This window comes from Aedes aegypti, chromosome 2 (genome assembly GCF_002204515.2).
Source record: "Aedes aegypti strain LVP_AGWG chromosome 2, AaegL5.0 Primary Assembly, whole genome shotgun sequence".
NCBI classification, from domain to species: domain Eukaryota; kingdom Metazoa; phylum Arthropoda; class Insecta; order Diptera; family Culicidae; genus Aedes; species Aedes aegypti.
In genome coordinates, this window is record NC_035108.1 from 325,788,168 (window position 1) to 325,805,776 (window position 17,609).

Genomic DNA, 17,609 nt, shown 5'->3' on the forward strand with positions numbered 1-17,609 from the left:
TCCTTCCTCGAGATAATATTTTATTGTTGTCTTCCATAGAATTCAACAAGAATCAGTTCACCTATATTCTTGAGAAATTGTACCAAAATACCAAATTTTCTTCCTTAAGTTCTGGTCCCGGGTTCACGAAAACTTCACTATTGGATCAACTGTAGGATCTCATACACATGTCACGCTGTTCCTAAACTGATAAATACAGCCGACTCCTTATTAATATCCGATAAATTACGATTCCCCCTCCTCATGAGCGTTACGTAATTTGTGGGCAGCGTCATAAGGGCATAATGGATAAATGTCGACTACATGGCCAAATCCATTACGGGATAATGAAGTTCTTTCAGTTGACATTGCATACGGCCAGCCGGATACCAAATTAATGATGAACCAAATAAAGTGAAGTATAACTGATAATTAAAACTCAAACAATGTAAATTTTAAATAACTCATTTTACTCATTCTTCTTTGTTCATTTCACAATACAGATAGTGCATATGGAAACCAAAACTTTAGAAAACTGATGATGATAACGATAATAATTAACTCATTTCCAATAAATATTTGCCTCGGATCGCATGATAACGTCCTGAAACCATTAAAATATAACTACGCTACACTGAATATAAACAATCATGTTGAATAGAACTGACAAATAAATATGACTTAAAAAATATACAATTATCCGAATAGTTGAATTATACAAACACAGAGATACACAAATAAGTTTGATTAAATATGTTAACACGTATTTATAACTCCGTCATCGAAATAAAATGGACTAGAAACGGATTCCTTGTAGCACTGACGACCATTAATGGTCATGCTCTTGACTTAGTTAAGACTCAGGTTTGGGTGCAAAATGGCAACTCTTTCAAGATGACTGTTGGATGTTTATTGCATTTTTATTCTTAAAACCAAATGTCCAATATAAAATCATACAACTTAGAATACAAACTTATCAATAAACAAATTAAAATAAACGGTTGTTACAATTGCGTCAGTAATAAGTAATGTACACACAAAAAGAAATCCTCCAAAGTGCAAAGCAAAAGAACGGAAACATAGGCATTGCAGTAGGAAAAAATCATCGAAATTGAACTCAACGAAATCATGTTGGAAAAACTCAAAGGTCAAGCAAGACAAAACAAACTCAATAGTTTCAAAGAGCAGCACTATCGCATCAGAAGTATCCCACTTTCGTGCTCTCCTATCTCAGCTTGTATAAAATTTCCCTACTTTTCCATGCATACCGGTCACGTGTGACTAAATTTATCTAGCAAAAAGATTCTCCTATTAAAACTCTTGTCCCTAAACACGGTTGTAAAATGGAGCCTCTTGATGGTGGAGCCAAAACGCTCCCACCAATTGATCCGCAGGTTTAGTTCCGCGTCAACAAAAAAAATCTTGGAATTGTTTTACACTTGATCCCATGATCAAGCTCGATCTTCACGTTCGTTGACCTTGTTTAGTTGTGGTTTTGTCACAATCCTGGAACCCACAACTACGTCTATCAGCTATTAATATGTGTGTATATTTTGGAGGATTCTTTTCACCAAATAATCTCTCTGTTTGAATCACTTTCTGGAAGAACTTACTTTCCGGTCCGAGCGTCTAGGTCGAAATACTGACAATTTGCGTTCCACGTTCTTAAGCTTAGTGATCGTAACTCTATAAAGCATCGTCTTATCGAAACTAAAAATCAAATCAAACCCAAAAGTTCGTTCACCTTCCCATCCTGGCGGTTGTTGGTAACGGGGTAGTGGGGCGATCATACATTTCCACCGGGTAGAGCTTGAGCACCTTACGAGTTCTTGGACTTGTTGGTTTTGAAGCTAACCTGGAGCACCCGATTGCCGAGCGTGTACCCGTTCAGTGACTGAATCGCTACGACCGCTTCGTCGTAGTTGGTCATCGTGACGAAGCCGAAGCCTTTGCACTTGTTCGTCTGGAGATCCTTGATGACCTACGCGAAGAAAAAAATAGATGATAAGCTTCGATCACAATCATGAGTTGTTGTTAAAAATAGAGACGTCAAAAACCTTAAACTTGAAAAAAGAGACCGAAAAAAACCCGAACATGAATTAAGAAGAGACTAAAAAGAGGACGAACATGAGACAAAAAGAAACCAAACTGGAACCAAGAAAATAGAAAAAAATATTAAGGAACCAGGAGATGGAAAGGTGTTCATTTCATAAGGACGGCCCTTCATTCCTCTTCGAATGTACACTGTGGTGTAATTATTTAACCTTAACATCCCACAACATTATTAAATCAAATCGCTTGCGCTTAGCAACGCTCAACCATTTTTTCATTAAATCAGCACTTTATTATTTCCATAGAATTCTACGTTTTGAAGCTTTCTCACGATCATAAGTCTTCAACGGAAAATGTCTCCAGTACAACAGTCTACACGCGCCATTCTAGTTGCGCTAAGAATGCTAACGTTGTAGAAAACCATACGTGGGAATATAATATTTTTCGAGTCTCACCTAATCCACATTCCATCAATATGTAACGGCAACAGAACAAATGGATAAAATAAACGACACTTGTGTTTTAACTTCAAACCGAGGCAGATGTGTATCATCCGAAATTCAAGGAACAATTATTCGCGACGGTTCACCACAACACAAAGTTTTTTTTTGTGATTACGACAAATATTCCTCATGTCATTACAGCAAATATCACTGTATGTTTTTTATCAATATTTTTCCAGGAAATTCTTCAGAAACTAATTCAAGTGTTTTCCCTAAAATTGCTCCAGGTATTATACCGGAAATTGGTCTCATAAATTTATTCTTAAACGGCCTTCTTAAGGTGAAGATGAATCGAAGCCAAAGTTCAAATTTTCAAGAGCACGGATCTGGAGAACCAAACACCCGTTTGAGCTGAAAACCTAATCTATTGGTCACCACCAGCTAGTGACCAATCGATTAAGTTTTCAGCTTAAACGGATGTTTGGTTCTCCAGATCCGTGCTCTTGAAAATTTGAACTTTGGCTTCGATTCATCTTCACCTTAAGGAATTCTTCCATGAATGTCGTTCAAAACAAATTCAAGAATTCAGCCTGGATTTTTTAAAGGATAGTTTCAGAATTCACCATGATTTTTTTCAGGAATTGATCCAAAGATTTTTTTCACAAATTTCTCAAAAAATTATCCAGGAGTTCATCCAGTGATTCTTCCATCTCTTTTGCTAGGATTCCATGAAAGATTTTCGTTTAGATCTCCAAGAAATCAAGCAGTAAATTTTCTACCGATTCCTAGAAAAAACCGGGACATATTTCTAGAACAAATGTACCATTTTTACATGTGAATATCGCGTGGCAGGTACGATATTGTAAAATGCTCTGGAAAATCGACAAAATTCCCAATCCGAAAAGATCCTCGATCGATGGGATTCGAATCCATGATCCTCAGTTTGGTCTTGCTCAACAGCTACGCGTTTGCTGCTATGGCTCTCTGAGCTTCCGAAATATAAAGTAATATCCTCCAGGAATTGATGCATGTGCAATGATCGAGAAGGGAATTTGCTGACCGATAAAACGGCAGTGGCTGCCAGGTGGAAAAAGCACTTTCAGCAATTGTTGAACATTGATGATGACGATCAAGCTGTGGCCCCACCGACCATAGGGGAGGTTAAAAAGGCCATCAGCGAGCTGAAGAACTGTAAGGCTGCTGGGAAGGACGAGATCTCGGTCGAGCTTCTCAAGCACGGAAGTGAGCAGCTTTACCAGTCGATCCACCGAATACTTCTGAAGGTATAGGAGAACGAAGAATTGCCCACCGGCTGGGTGGATGGCCTCATCCGCCCTATCTACAAGAAAGGGCACAGACTGGAGTGTGCCAATTACAGAGGAATTACTCTGCTCAATTCGGCGTAAAAAAAATCTGTCGCGCATCCTGTTTAAGGCGAAGTAGGCCGTCATTGAAATTTGTACGCATTGTTGATGATTGTTGCTAATTCATCTCACGATTTCGAATCAAAGGTAATCAGTTGGGTTTGCACTGACACAGCTGAAAAAGTATCAGCATAGTTTATGCATGTTAGCACGTACAGTGATACTTTTCCAAGTCAATATAAACTATTAAGACTATGTTTTATCACTTTGAAATGCAAGCTGAAAAGTCATCATTATTGTCAAAACGAATGACGGGCTACTTAGCCTTAACAGACTTCGTCGGCGAATGCCAAGCTGGTTTTCATGAGGGCCGTTCGACAACGGACAAGATGTTTTGCTTACGAATGATCCTAGATAAATTCCGGGAGTACAACTTGCAGACTCAACATCTGTTTATTGATTTCAAGGCGGCGTACGTTTCAGTGAAAAGCAATGAGCTTTAGCATATAATGTCTGAACATGGTTTTCCGGCGAAACTAATTAGGCTGATACGTGTTACGCTGGATGGTTCGAAATCAAGTGTTCGGATCGCAGATTTCAAATTTACTGTTCAACATTGCGCTCGAGAGTGCTATTAGGAGATCTGACGTGCAGAGAAATGACACTATTATCACAAGGTCGCACATGCTCCTTGGCTTTGCGGACGATATAGACCTAATTGGAATCGAACGCAGGTCAGTGGAAGAGGCCTTCGTGCCTCTGAAGAGGGAGACAGCGAGGATAGACCTGACCATTAATTCTACCAAAACGAAGTACATGGTTGCAGGTAGAGATAGAATCAGGCATGGTGGTGTAGGGGATGTGTTTGAAGTTGTTGAAGAATTCGTTTACCTTGGAACAATTGTGACATGTGAAAACGACGTTTCCCGCGAAGTGAAAAGACGTGTTGCGGCTGCGAATAGGGCCTTCGACGGACTACGTAACCAGCTTAGGTCCCGCATCTTGCAAATGGAAACAAAATTCGCCCTGTATGAAACATTGATTATTCCGGTGGCTCTCTACGGGCACGAAGCGTAAACGTTGAAAGAGTCAGACCGGAAAGCTCTCGGTGTTTTTGAGCGTAAAGTGCTGCGGATAATACTCGGTGGGGAACTCGAAAATGGTGTGTGGCGCAGACGCATGAAGCACGAGTTGTATCAAGAGTACAAAGATGCGAATATTATCAATCGTGTAAAATACGGCAGACTTCAGTGGGCTGGTCACTTAGTGCGAATGTCGGAAGAAAGAATTGCGAAAATAATATTCAGCAGGGAACCAGGTAGAGGTCGGCGGCTTCGGGGAAGACCACGAATACGCTGGCTGTACGCAGGCTGTACCATGGAAGAGGACCTGGCGACCATAAACGTTCGGGGCAACTGGAGAAGTTTCGCCCAATACCGACGAAGATGGAGCTCTACAATATGCCCGGCAATGGCGTGACGCTACGCTGTAGACATCAAGGTATCAAGATAGGTAACTCTAAAGAACATTTCAGAGATTTCACCTATAAAATCTCCACAGTGATTCTTCTAGTGATACCCAGGTAACCCTTCATTGATTCCATCACCGTTTTCCCAGCTAATTCTTCACAGATTCCTAAAGGAATTCCACCAGTGACTCCTCAAGGATTTCCTCAATAAAAGTTTCTACAGGGATTACTCCACATATTTTTCCAGCAATTGCAGGGATTTATTCTTAAATCCCTCAACAGATATCCTCAAGAAATCCACCAGAGAGTCCTGCCAGAATTTCGTCTGGGAATCCCCCAGGAATTCCTCAAAGGATAGCTCCATGAAATCCATCAGGGATTTTATCGCGAATTTCCGAGAGGTTCCTCCAAGGATTCCTCCAGGAATTTATCCAGGGATTTTCTTGAAAAATTTTTCAGAAAAAAGAGTTTTACAACAAATTTCTGGAGTTTTTAGAGAATCCCTGGTGGCTAACCAAAAATCCTTGGAGTAACTCATGTAGCGAATTTCCTGGAGGTTTTGAGAAATTCATGAACAATTTCTTGACGAATCCCTGGATGACTGGAGGAAATCCTGGTGATATCATTGGAGGAATTTCTGGTGGAGTCCCTGGAGGAATTTCTTATAGAATCCCTGAATAAATCTCCTGGAAAAAAACCCTTCAAGTATCCTTGGACGAATTTCTGAAAAATTGCTGGAAAAATATCCGGAGTAATCCTTGTCATAGTGTAATCCCTAGGGAAACTCCTGAAGGCATCTCTGCATGAATTTTTGTAGATATTTTCATTTTGTAGACATTTTTGTAGGTGGAGTTTTTGGCAGAATTTCTGGAGAAGCTCTAAAGTTTTTTTTTCTAGTCTGTACACTTTCAAGCATAAGTTTTCTTTACAAAGTGGAAAGGAAAAATAATGACTCAAGAGACAATTTCAATTAAAAAGAGACTTTATAAAGAGAACCTACCTTGACCGATTGCACCGCTCCGAACGGACCAAACAGCTGCCACAGCACATTCTCCTCCGTTTCCGGTGCCAGATTGTACACGAAAATGCACCATCCGGACCCGTTTGCAATCGCATTGGTCGGAATCATCGTGTTAGCCAGCAAATCACCCGCTAGCGGAGAGTATCTGTAGTTCGGAATGGCACTACAAACGAAGAAAAATCTGTTAAACAACTGATTGTTAACCCCTCTACCGGCAGCTTCATTTTTTACCACAAAATAAATATTCAAATCGCGATAACTTTTTTGTTTTCCAATATTTTTGCACCATTTTTTCACAAGTTCTCAAACAACTCTTCTAGTTCAGGAATCCGTGTCGATATTAATCATTGGTGATCTGGTTTTGAAAATATTCTGATGTTCCTTGGGGGACTGACATTTTCCATATAAAATGTCTTTGGCGGTCATTTTGTTTTTGATCATTTTATCAAAAAATAAAATGTGGGCTATATAATGCCAAGTAATAAGGAGCTACTCTGAAAAAATCATACAAATCAATTAAGAATTCTTGAAGATATCTGAAAATTACGATTTGATGTTTTTTGAAGTTTTTAAGATCTTTATTTGGCCGTCGTGGTTCCTAAAACCTAAATTCTCATTACTTAGAGACGGCTGCACCAAATTGCTTCATTTTTTCACAACATACTCTCACTAATGTATTGTTCTGAAGAGTGAATTTTCGAATACGATTAAAATTCTGTAGCCTGAAAAATTCACGGGGGGTTGTGGTTATGCGTCGGTCCCCCAAGGAATTTTGGAATATCTTCAAAACCAAATGACCAATGATCAAAATCGACACAGATCCTAAAACTAGAAGAGTTTTTTGAGAACTTGTGAAAAAAAAGAGCGAAAATATTGTAAAGCAAAAAATATATAACGATTTGAATATTCATTTTGCGGTAAAACATGAAGCTGCCGGTAGAGGGGTTAATCATATAGAATCGAATCAAACCTGAATCGTCCCGTCGGATGATGGATCGGACCGGGGAATCGTCGGGCTGCCTGTGGTCCCAGGTAGGCTGCCAGCGGCGGAACGGTTTTCGTATTGCTCGGGTTGTTGGCGAACTTCACCGTGATTGGTTCGGTGGATCCCTTCGGTATCGTGCCGTTCAGCTCTTTGATGGCCTTCTCGGCTTCCACGCGCTGATCGAACCGGATGAAGCCGACGCCCTTGGAAAGACCTGTGTTTGAGAAGTGTGGAGTGTTATATATAGAACTTGATTGGAATACTGAACACGTATTAATTTAATAAAATTATGTCAAAATTAGAACAGCAATATCTAAAAATGAGAAAAATCGAGATTCTAACATAAAGACCCGAAAAAATGATAATAATTTCGAAACCTTTCTGTAAGTTAAGTAAAGAGCGTATATTTTTCTCTCCAAGAGAATTGCTCTCTGAACTCCCTAAAAATAGGTGGCATGCAGTGCTGGGCATGGTAATAGTAGTAGGCTTAAATTTCACGAAAACCGCGTGCCTCTTCCCAGTACAGTAGTTTAAAAACGTGAATCTCATCAAGTAGCCTATGTTGGTTGAATGAATTTTTCAAATCGTTAGTGTCATTGAAGGCTCTAAATGCGGGAAATGCGGCAGGAAATAGAACATTTTTCTACAGAAATTTTGAGTTGCCCTTAACAACGGGTGGTTTGCAATGTTCAAGGCCTTTTGCCTGCAGCAGCGATGGGCGTGAGTTTCACTGGCTTCGCTGACTGTGATTGGCTTTGCTTCGCTACTGTAGAGTGAATTTCAGATTTTTTCCAAACCCTGGTGGCATGTTTCTTTTCGCTCGGGTGCTGTCAGTTCAATCGAAGATGGCGTAGAAACAACAAGCACTCCGCAAACGTGTTGTATGGTTTCACGAAACGCCGTACGTGCCGAAAGAAAGCAACCCGGCCATCTTGCCCCGGTGCTGTCCCATTTTGGATTTTTTTTGGCTCCATCAGTAACCTAGTATACAACAATAATTGACGGGCCAATATTACGAAACAGTTGACCATGAAGATTCGGAATTGTATCCGGAAGATGGATGTCAGTGCCGTCTAGCTCTCTTGTAAGAGCATTGCGACTAATTTGCGTCGTAGGGCTGTACAACGATATGAATAGATAAAACTTCACGAATTTCTTAATGCATATTATTGTTTATCTACAACAGCAATAAAATTAATACATTTTAGTGTTACATTATTGAATAGATTTTTATCCAAATTCATATGAACTAAATAGCATTTATTCTAAACCGCAATCTCAAACACCAATGCAGCCACAGAGAACAAAAAATTCCGCCACCATTCCAACGAACCATTACGACAGCAGCCGTAAAGCTTCAAATATTTGCACCCTGCTGAGGTTTGATTATAAATTCCATGGCGTGAGGTTGATTTGAATTATGCAAATATTTAAAGCGCGCCACTGATTGAAAATATGAATAGCTGTGATTTGAATTCATTGCTATCGACACCAGCTTTTCACCGGGAAATTTGTCACGATAATCTAATGAAAGTCGGAAAACAAAATTGAATCTACCTACCAGGTGACGTTTCTCCGGAAGAGGAAGAATACTGACGTGCTACAGAAATAAAAGGAAAACGAAGAAAACGGAAGAACGAAACAAAAATTAAGATTCGAGAAATGAAACGAAACACTTAACTAAATTGCTCTTAACTACGAGATAACGAATATTGAGAATAAAGATATAAAACAACTAAATTGAAAGAGAGCTTTACAATTTATGTAGACAGCGTAAACCACAAACCTGTAATATTGTCACACAGTATGCGGGAGGTGATGATGCGTCCGTACGGGCTGAACAGCGATTCCAGATCCGCTTGCAGCATGTTCTTCGGTAAGCCGGACACGTACAGGTTCGCTCCCTTTATTGCCTCGGAACTTGGTCGTGCAAATGATACCTAAAATGGGGGTTGAAATTAGAGATTTAAATGTTCAAGAGCGACCATGGAATAGAAATTACCTTGATTTGCTTGTTTTGTAACCTTAGGCCGTTGAGTGTGTTGATCGCTTTGCTCGCATCCTCCACCCTCTGGTAGTTAACGAATCCGTAACCCAAGCTTTGACCTGAGTGGAAAATTTGGAATCGAAGAAGAAATGTATACATTAGTGCTTTCTCTGTAAATAAATTAAAGATAGAGGTTGTCAATGCGAGTAACGTCCATATGCTTCATAAAGAAATGTGTGAGGATCTTCATTAAAACATTTCTTTAGTTTTTTTTTGATTAAATTACTTGCCAAACCTTATAGGCCCATATAAGAAATTATTCATGAGTGAAAATTCTGTATGTAATTCCATAGCTCAAGCTTAGGTCAAAGTAGGAAATTTGAAAAGAAAACGAGATGTACGCATTAGTGCTTTCTCTGTGAACTCATTAACAGCAGCGGTTCTCAATGCGGGTGGCGTCACACACCTCAAAAGAGGATCAATTAAGCTGTTTTTCTTACCATACGGCTCAGATAGCCGTAGCAGTGAACGCACAGCTATTCAGCAAGGCTAATCCCACGACCCTCTTCGTGGGTTCAAATCCCACCAGTCGGAGATCTTTTCGCAAAGAAAATTTTCTCGACTACCTAGGGCATAGAGTATCTTCGTAGCTGCCTCACGATATACCATGGGTTGCAAAATGGTGAGTCGACAACCAGGAAGGAGCGTCCAGCATAGCTCTGGTCCTCACAAGCCACTACCTCACGCTTCCACGGGTCTAACGATGACAAAGACCGCCAGCTAAGGGTTGCATCTTTAGCTGGTAGTTTCTGACATCAGCTAGAGTGAGGGGAGCCAGGTGGGAGCTTGGGATTCTTACCTTTTCCAAGCGAAACTCGTGCATGCAGCCGTATGGAATACCACCTTTAGAACTTCCTTCGGGAAGTGGCCGAGCGTCTGGTTCATCTGACCAGGGGCTCAAGCATGGCCTACCTAGGATGTGGCAGGGGTTCATCAGTGGGCTCTGGTGAATCTCTACAAAAAAAACACAGATCTGCAAGTAGCCCTGAACAAGCGACCTGGTACCGCTTTCAAAGTACCTTAGCCCTCTGGAGTGCCAACCGACACATCAGGATGGATGCCAGTAAAATCCTGATTATGGTATACTGGTCACAGCGTAGAACAACGGACAGGATATGGATTTCGGATTGAATACGTCGACTGGCAGTGTACTCTACTGTTCCCTGAGTAAGGATGGGTGACACCAACTTTAAACGGCGAATAGGACTATGAGAAGACTGCCTCCATCCTGATAAAACCTTGGCAGGTCTCGTGTACGTTCGAAACTCGTCACCAACCTCGGTTAGTAGTAGGCTCAGATGTAACATTCCTGACTTACGCCGATCCGGCTCTGAACACAACCCCCATGAAGGATTGTATCAACTCTAGCATGGCCTCCCTGCTTGCATAGACAACCATAGGATCACGAGAGGCGACTATATACAACGAGTAGAGATAGCGGCCCGAAGGGGGGACACAATCGAATGTAGCAAATAATCGATTTATATGGAGAATCTAGTGGAGGAAACGAAGACGCGATAGTAGACAGCACTTGCAGATGCAGCAAACCGAGTGAGCCAACTGGAAACCAGCGGGATGCAGGCTTCTTGAGTCAATTGTTCACACCAAAATCGGGGAGAAGCATCGCTCAAGACGACCGGCAGCATGAGAAATCGGAGCTGTCGGAAGTAAAGAGGATGGTCAATGAACTCTATGAGTTCGTCAAGACGAAAAACAACGTCCACCTCAGAATCAAGCAGCTGGTCACGAGCATCAAGTCTGCCGTCACAGCCGCAGAACGCGGACAGAAGGAATTGCGGATTATAGCGGAGAAAGCCGAAAAGGCATTGATTTCGATGAATGCAACAGCCGTTTCACAGGAGACGTCTAGAAGCAATCCGACCACCCGCTCGGAAAAAAGAACGAGAGATACACCTGAAGAACAGGAAGATCCCAAAAAGCAGCGAAGCGACAATGAGTGCGTCAGCGAGCAGAATAACGGCAGTGAATGGCGCACCGTGAAAAGCCAGAAGGAGAAGAACGCAACACGTAAGGAGAAGAATAGGAAGAAAAAGGAACCGAAGAAGAAAGAAAAGCGACGGTCACCTCGTGAGAGGTTCAAGGGCGATGCTCTTGTCATTGAGGCAAGCGACAAGACAACCTACGCGGCGATTCTCAGGAGAGTGAGGGAGGATCCAGAGCTGAAGGAGCTGGGTGAAAACGTGATGAGAACCAGGCGCACCCAGAAAGATGATCTGCTCTATGAGCTCAAAAAAGATCCGTCGATCAAGAGTTCGGCCTGCCGGGAGCTCATTGCGAAGACGCTGGGCAACGAGGCAAGTGTGAGAGCCTTATCCCAGGAGGCAGTGATCGAATGTAGAGAACTGGACGAGATCACAACAGAAGACGACGTGAGGGGTGCACTGTTGTCTCAATGCAACCTGGAAGAAGCACCACAGTCCATTCGGCTGAGGAGAGCGTATGGGTGTATGCAAATAGCGACGATCCGATTACCAGTCGCAGCAGCCAAACAACTCGTCGAGGCTGGTAAGGTCAAGGTGGGATGGTAGGTTTGCCCGCTGGAACTGATCCCTCGGGAGACAAATTCGGTGGAGAGATGCTACAGATGCATGGATTTTGGCCACTGGGCAATAAACTGCAAAGGTCCGGACAGGTCCGAACACTGCAGGAAATGTGGTGAAAAATCTCACGTTGGCAGGGACTGCCTAAAGACACCTAGGTTCATGCTGTGTAAGGTGGAGGAAGGTAACGCCCATACAACGGGTGGCTTCAAATGCCCTAAATATCGAAGCGAAGCTCGACGTAAGGCTGTGCAACGACGGTTTCGCTGTGCTAACATTTCGCAAAGACGGTAGGGAATCCATCGTCGACGTGACCTTTTGCAGTCCTTCGCTGATCACCAATACGAACTGGAGAGTTAGCGAAGAATACACCCACAGTGACCATCAAGCGAACATGTGCCAGCATGAAAAATAGACATAATAAATTAGACCGCTAATGTCGCTGCAAATCTTGTTACCAACATCTAGTCAGCGTATTTTGGAGGTGATACTCAAAGTGTCAGATTCTCTTCAATATTACCATAGCAACCTGTTTTAGAAATCAAAACAATGACCTTGTCACAGCTCATGCTCACGCGTGCTGTACCGTTTTGATTCATATTACGGACAGCTTCAAATTCCGGACACTCTCGTTTGTATGGGAAACATTTCACACGAAATGTTTCAATTTTCGCCGTCCAAAAGTTCTCATTTTCGAGGCTCGTTTTATTAGGTTTTTTTCATAAATATCATTGCAAATTCATAATGCCCAACTACCTTAGACGTCTCTTAAGTGGTTGAACGATTTCAATTGATGATTTGACTGTTCCATTAATGATTATCATGAGCTGTCCGTAATTCGAATCAAAGCGTCCGGAATATGAGGCAAAAGTGAGGGAGCGTCCGGAATAAGAATCATGAAAAGGCCACACGTTTTGATTTATTTAAAATTATTCAAGTTGCGGACGCGTATTCTTTACCCACCATCCGAAAGTTAAGGGCTTCCGACGCTCGATATCGCTAAAAAATCATACAGAATGATTTATTTTGTATGGTCCAAGCTGGGTTATACTTCACTGAGGCCTTAAGTGTCCGTAATATGAATCAAAACGGTATATTATTGAAGCAATGGTTTCTTGCGTGTCCTGCAGAGTTGGAACTCCACAAACAGAAGAATGTTCCGTCTATATGTGTTGTTGTACAGGTAATTAAAATTCAAAATTCAAAATGCACGATCATCAAATACATGAGTGAACTTCTTTTAGGTTCCCCACAGATTCAAGTGATGGCCTCCGACTTCCAAAGTTAGGCTTTCAATTATTCAATCGCATTTTGCTCCCATGAATTCTTGTTCAATGAGAAAATTCTTAAACACGATTTTCAACGTCGTTTTATGTAGATAACTTTTATATCCTGTAAATAAAGAATAAAATAATATGTTAATCAGTCCACAGTTCGGGAAGTCTCTCTTCTGCGCCAACTGCAGCCAGTACTTATACCTCATACATATCGTAGGTACGAACCAATAAAAAGTACCAAGACAAAAAGTAGAATAATTAATATCACTTGAGATAGGTAGACATGACAGTCCTTTACCCTATAGAAACTTTCTAATAACTCTTTAAAAGCAACAACTCATACAACGAACAATCGAAAATATATCCAAAGAATTCCACGATCGCAAATTTGCTAATTCCAATACTACAACAAAACATTCAAATCATTGGATTTTAATGCTCAACATTACATTTGACAAATTCGTCAACACTAAAGAACAATTTCGCTCATCTCAATATAGCAATCGCTTCGCTAAAGAACAACAATCGACAATTTCGTCAGCTCTGAAGAACAATTTGGTTCAACTCAAATCGGCAATTTCACCACACTCAAAAATAGATACAATTGGCAATTCGCCACCCCAAAGAAAATCGATTATCTTCAACACACGTTTCCATGATCCTCGTCGTTATATCCTGTAAATAAAGAATAAAATAATATGTTAATCAGTCCACAGTTCGGGAAGTCTCTCTTCTGCGCCAACTGCAGCCAGTACTTATACCTCATACATACCGTAGGTACGAACCAATAAAAAGTACCAAGACAAAAAGTAGAATAATTAATATCACTTGAGATAGGTAGACATGACAATAACAAATGCAAATTCCTAAGATGTATACAGTTTATGAAACAGACATGGAACTACATATCACTAGAGTTAGCTGATAACAAGTTTCGCTTATAATCGTGGGTCACCCAAGAGCTTCTAAAGAATGCAATTGAACTGCAACGCGGTCTTCTCAATGAAGGTCTTAATCCATCACTTGTTCCAGGGACAAGGCAACTCCACTTGCTTCGCCAATTTCACTCATTTTACTTCGAATTACGAGAAACAAAAACAAACCAATCGCATTGACACTTTGAGTACCAGTGCATCGTGCGAATATAAAAATAGGGTACTGTGGTTGGTTTATCCCCATCACAACCATTGTATGGAGGTAAAAGCGCCCCTAGCGTTCTAAATCTAATATTTCTATTGCATGAAAGCACCCGGAATAACGGCGATGTCGTTGCTGCAAAGGAGATGGCGTGAAGACCAGAGAGCTCCGGGTCGCGATCGGAGTAGGCTAGACCGTGCGTCGGGGACTAGACCGTGTAGAGCGGACTTAGCGTAGTATCGGTTAAAAGTCGTGTCGGGGCGCCTGTAAACCGGAAACCATCCTCCAACCGGAATTGCAGAACCGACCCTGACACTTGGGCGACCAACGTCGAGTCGGAGTAGGCTGAATCCACCGCCGGTGGGTAATTCGCTGAGTAATTCGCGAAATAGCACCGGCAAAAGGTCGTCGGGCGCCTGTGAACCTGAACCTTCCCACCACCGGCATCGCAGGACCGACCTCGGCATCTGCCCGGATAGTATCGGTTCGGAAGATCTTCCACCGCCGGGGAAATCTTCGTTGGAGTAGGATAGATCCACCGCCGGGAACTACTCTGAGAAGTAAGTAGCGTATCACCGGCTTGAGTCGTCGGGGCGCCAGTGAACCGGAAGTCATTCTCCAACCGAAATCGCTGGACCGACCTCCAACTGGTCAACAAGGACAGCTCGAACAGCAGCAAGAAACGAGTCTTCGTAGAACAACGAAGCGACCAGAAGAAGTACAACATGGTTCTGACGCGAGGCCAGCCCAAAAGAAGTATGCGTCGTCGCACAGAAAGCTGTCCAAAGCCCCGGCGAGATCTTCAATCGCCAATTGGGCAAAACGAGTAGTCACAGGGACACCGTAGAAATGTGGTACTGAGCAGCGTTTTTAACGACATTAAGCTCCAACAGCGAACTAGCAGAACAGCTAGAGGCGAGATTGACGAAGTGCATGAGCACAGCCCTCCCCCGATAAAGTTGCCTGATGTAGATCCAGGGGGAATCGAGGCACAGGAGCACTGCCCATAACTGCATATTTGTAACATTCGACAAAAGTAGGCATTGAGTAAATGGGGTACCAAGTTTGTATTTTACTGCAGTATGGAAGGAAACTAAAATTTCAAAAATCATTAAGAATTCAAAAGAGTTTATTTGAGGCTAAAATTTTGCACAACTCATACCGCATATTGGGTGAATAGACAGAAAATTATTCTGATATAAATTTCGTTGCTACTACATTATGAGGCTCATGTATAATCTCAATGTGACTGTTATGCGGTTACATTTGCCAGTGTGACAAAACAACTTGGTATTTTTTTCGAATTTTCTAGAACAAACTCACAGATTTTAGTAAGTTGATCGAAAGTACTTATCATTTGATGACTCTCCCCGGTATTAACTCCAATTTGTCAAAAATGTCGAATGTGACTGTTATGCAGTTATGGGCAGAGCAGTAGGGAAAGTTTTTTAGTGGTTAAGCACGCCTAACGTAAGTCCTACACCATGCCAACACACAACAAGCCAGGCTTTTGAAGCTTTTCTGTACCCTACTGAACATAAAAAAAACACGATGTTTTTTTGCATGGGTCAACGTAAGAAGAAGAGGCCCATCGTTTGAGAACCCCTGTTTCTGATGATTCGTTTATTTTTTACCGCACACTCACCCGTAACTTTGTCCCTGATCAGCTTGCAGCTCTCCACCTCACCGATGCTGGAGAAGAGCGAGCGTATCTCCTCCTGGGTCATCTGCTGGGGCAGATAATTGACAATCAAATTGGTCTTGGAATCCTCCTGGCTGCCGCCGTTCTGTTGGTTGTCTGCCGAAATTCCGTTCGTCATCATGACAGTCTTTGCCTTCGTCTCCGGCTCGCTGCTGCCCTCTACCGTAGCCGTAGTCGTCGTCGTCGTCGCCGTAATAGTAATTTTGCCTAGTTTCTCCTCTCGTAACCTCGTCGCTATAGTAGACTATGAGCTATTAAAAGTTCCTCTTTTGCTATTCCTTCGACACTTGTAAAAAGTGACGAACGTTATATAATCGCTTTGGAAGTACGTTTCTGGTATCTGGTGAGTGTGTATAAGCACTATTAGTAAAAAGTAGTCTCGATTTGGCTCTTATCGTCGTCCTTATTCTCGTAACAGTTCTTCCAGGATTTATTGGATTTCTCCAATGTAGTTTTTTTTATACGTTTTTGACTTCTAAGTTCGCGTTTCCTTTGGACTTATACTATAGTAATACTGATGATATTCGTTTCGGAGTCTTTCCGCATGCCGCGAGAAACGGAAAAAGGTGACGCCTTTGGAACGGTCCCTGCACGATGGTGCTCTGCAATTCAAATGAGGAAATCTCTTATCTGAAAAGAAGATGGAAAGTGAAACGGAAATAAATTAGAATGGATGCTCGGGCGGCAAACGCCGTGTGTGATGATGTGTGTGCAGTAAAATCTAAGGCAAATGGGGTGAAATTATGGACATATCTGTGAGCAATACTGTATCCATTGTTACTTTTATTTTATTTTATTAGTTTTCTAGATTTTTCAACTGAACAATACTGCGACTTGATGTTTTCCTGACATTTGATAAAAATAATCCCTATGCAGTTTCATAGTTTTCATAGCATCAGAACATCATTTTTAGTTAGTTTTATTCTGAATTTATATGAAATATTTGTATTGCAGTTTTATAAATTATGAATTAGCAGAGGATTTATCAAGTGTTCGAATTTGATATTATTTTTCAGGAGGGTCTTATGAATTGTCCAGCTTCTTGCTCTTGGGTGTTATTAAGGATTAAACAAACATTTACGAATTTGTACAATTTAATCCAAGTTATTTCTAGATTAATTATGTTTTTTTTTGTATGAGTAAAATTTGAAAGAAAAACAAATTTTGATCTGTTTATTTCAATTTAAACCATAATTCAACAAAACGTGTAAGTTGCCTGTAAATGCCTTCAAAATTATGCGTTATAAATGGCATGGTGAAAATTTATCAATACAAAAGGCATTTCCCCAGGAATCCATCGAAGATTTTTCCAAGAGTCTCGTGAAAGCTTAAACAATAACTGCCTAAGAATACCTATAATACCGCCATTTTTTCATTAGGGAGCTCACAATAAATTCTCTGGCTAGAAGAGTTTTCTTCAAACCTGCAGAATACTAGATCGCATCAGGCACCTAATAAGCACAGCACTTAGTCATAGATCAAGGACTAGTCAAAATAGTAATAAAATCAGCATAAGTATCTTCAGGAATCCGCCTAACGACCTTTTTTAAGATTTTCCAAAGAACATACCAGT

The 17,609-nt window shown here is 41.4% G+C and overlaps 1 protein-coding gene across 5 annotated transcripts in view; it reads right to left on the reverse strand.

Annotated features, from left to right (window-relative positions):
* Nucleotides 1–428: 428 nt before the first annotated feature.
* The window catches only part of LOC5568245 (ELAV-like protein 4), a 162,355-nt gene continuing 145,174 nt past the window's right edge, over nt 429–17,609 (reverse strand). For 4 of the 5 annotated variants that reach the window (XM_021845879.1, XM_021845878.1, XM_021845877.1 and 1 more), the window contains 7 exons: nt 15,980–16,666; nt 9,315–9,418; nt 9,099–9,252; nt 8,874–8,912; nt 7,298–7,526; nt 6,307–6,490; nt 429–1,960 (listed from right to left, as the gene is read on the reverse strand). In XM_021845879.1, coding sequence (XP_021701571.1) covers nt 1,799–1,960; nt 6,307–6,490; nt 7,298–7,526; nt 8,874–8,912; nt 9,099–9,252; nt 9,315–9,418; nt 15,980–16,157 — 1,050 coding nt within the window. In that variant the 5' untranslated portion in view covers nt 16,158–16,666 and the 3' untranslated portion in view covers nt 429–1,798. The remainder of the gene's footprint in view (nt 1,961–6,306; nt 6,491–7,297; nt 7,527–8,873; nt 8,913–9,098; nt 9,253–9,314; nt 9,419–15,979; nt 16,667–17,609) is intronic. The other variant, XM_021845881.1, reaches the window with a different exon arrangement.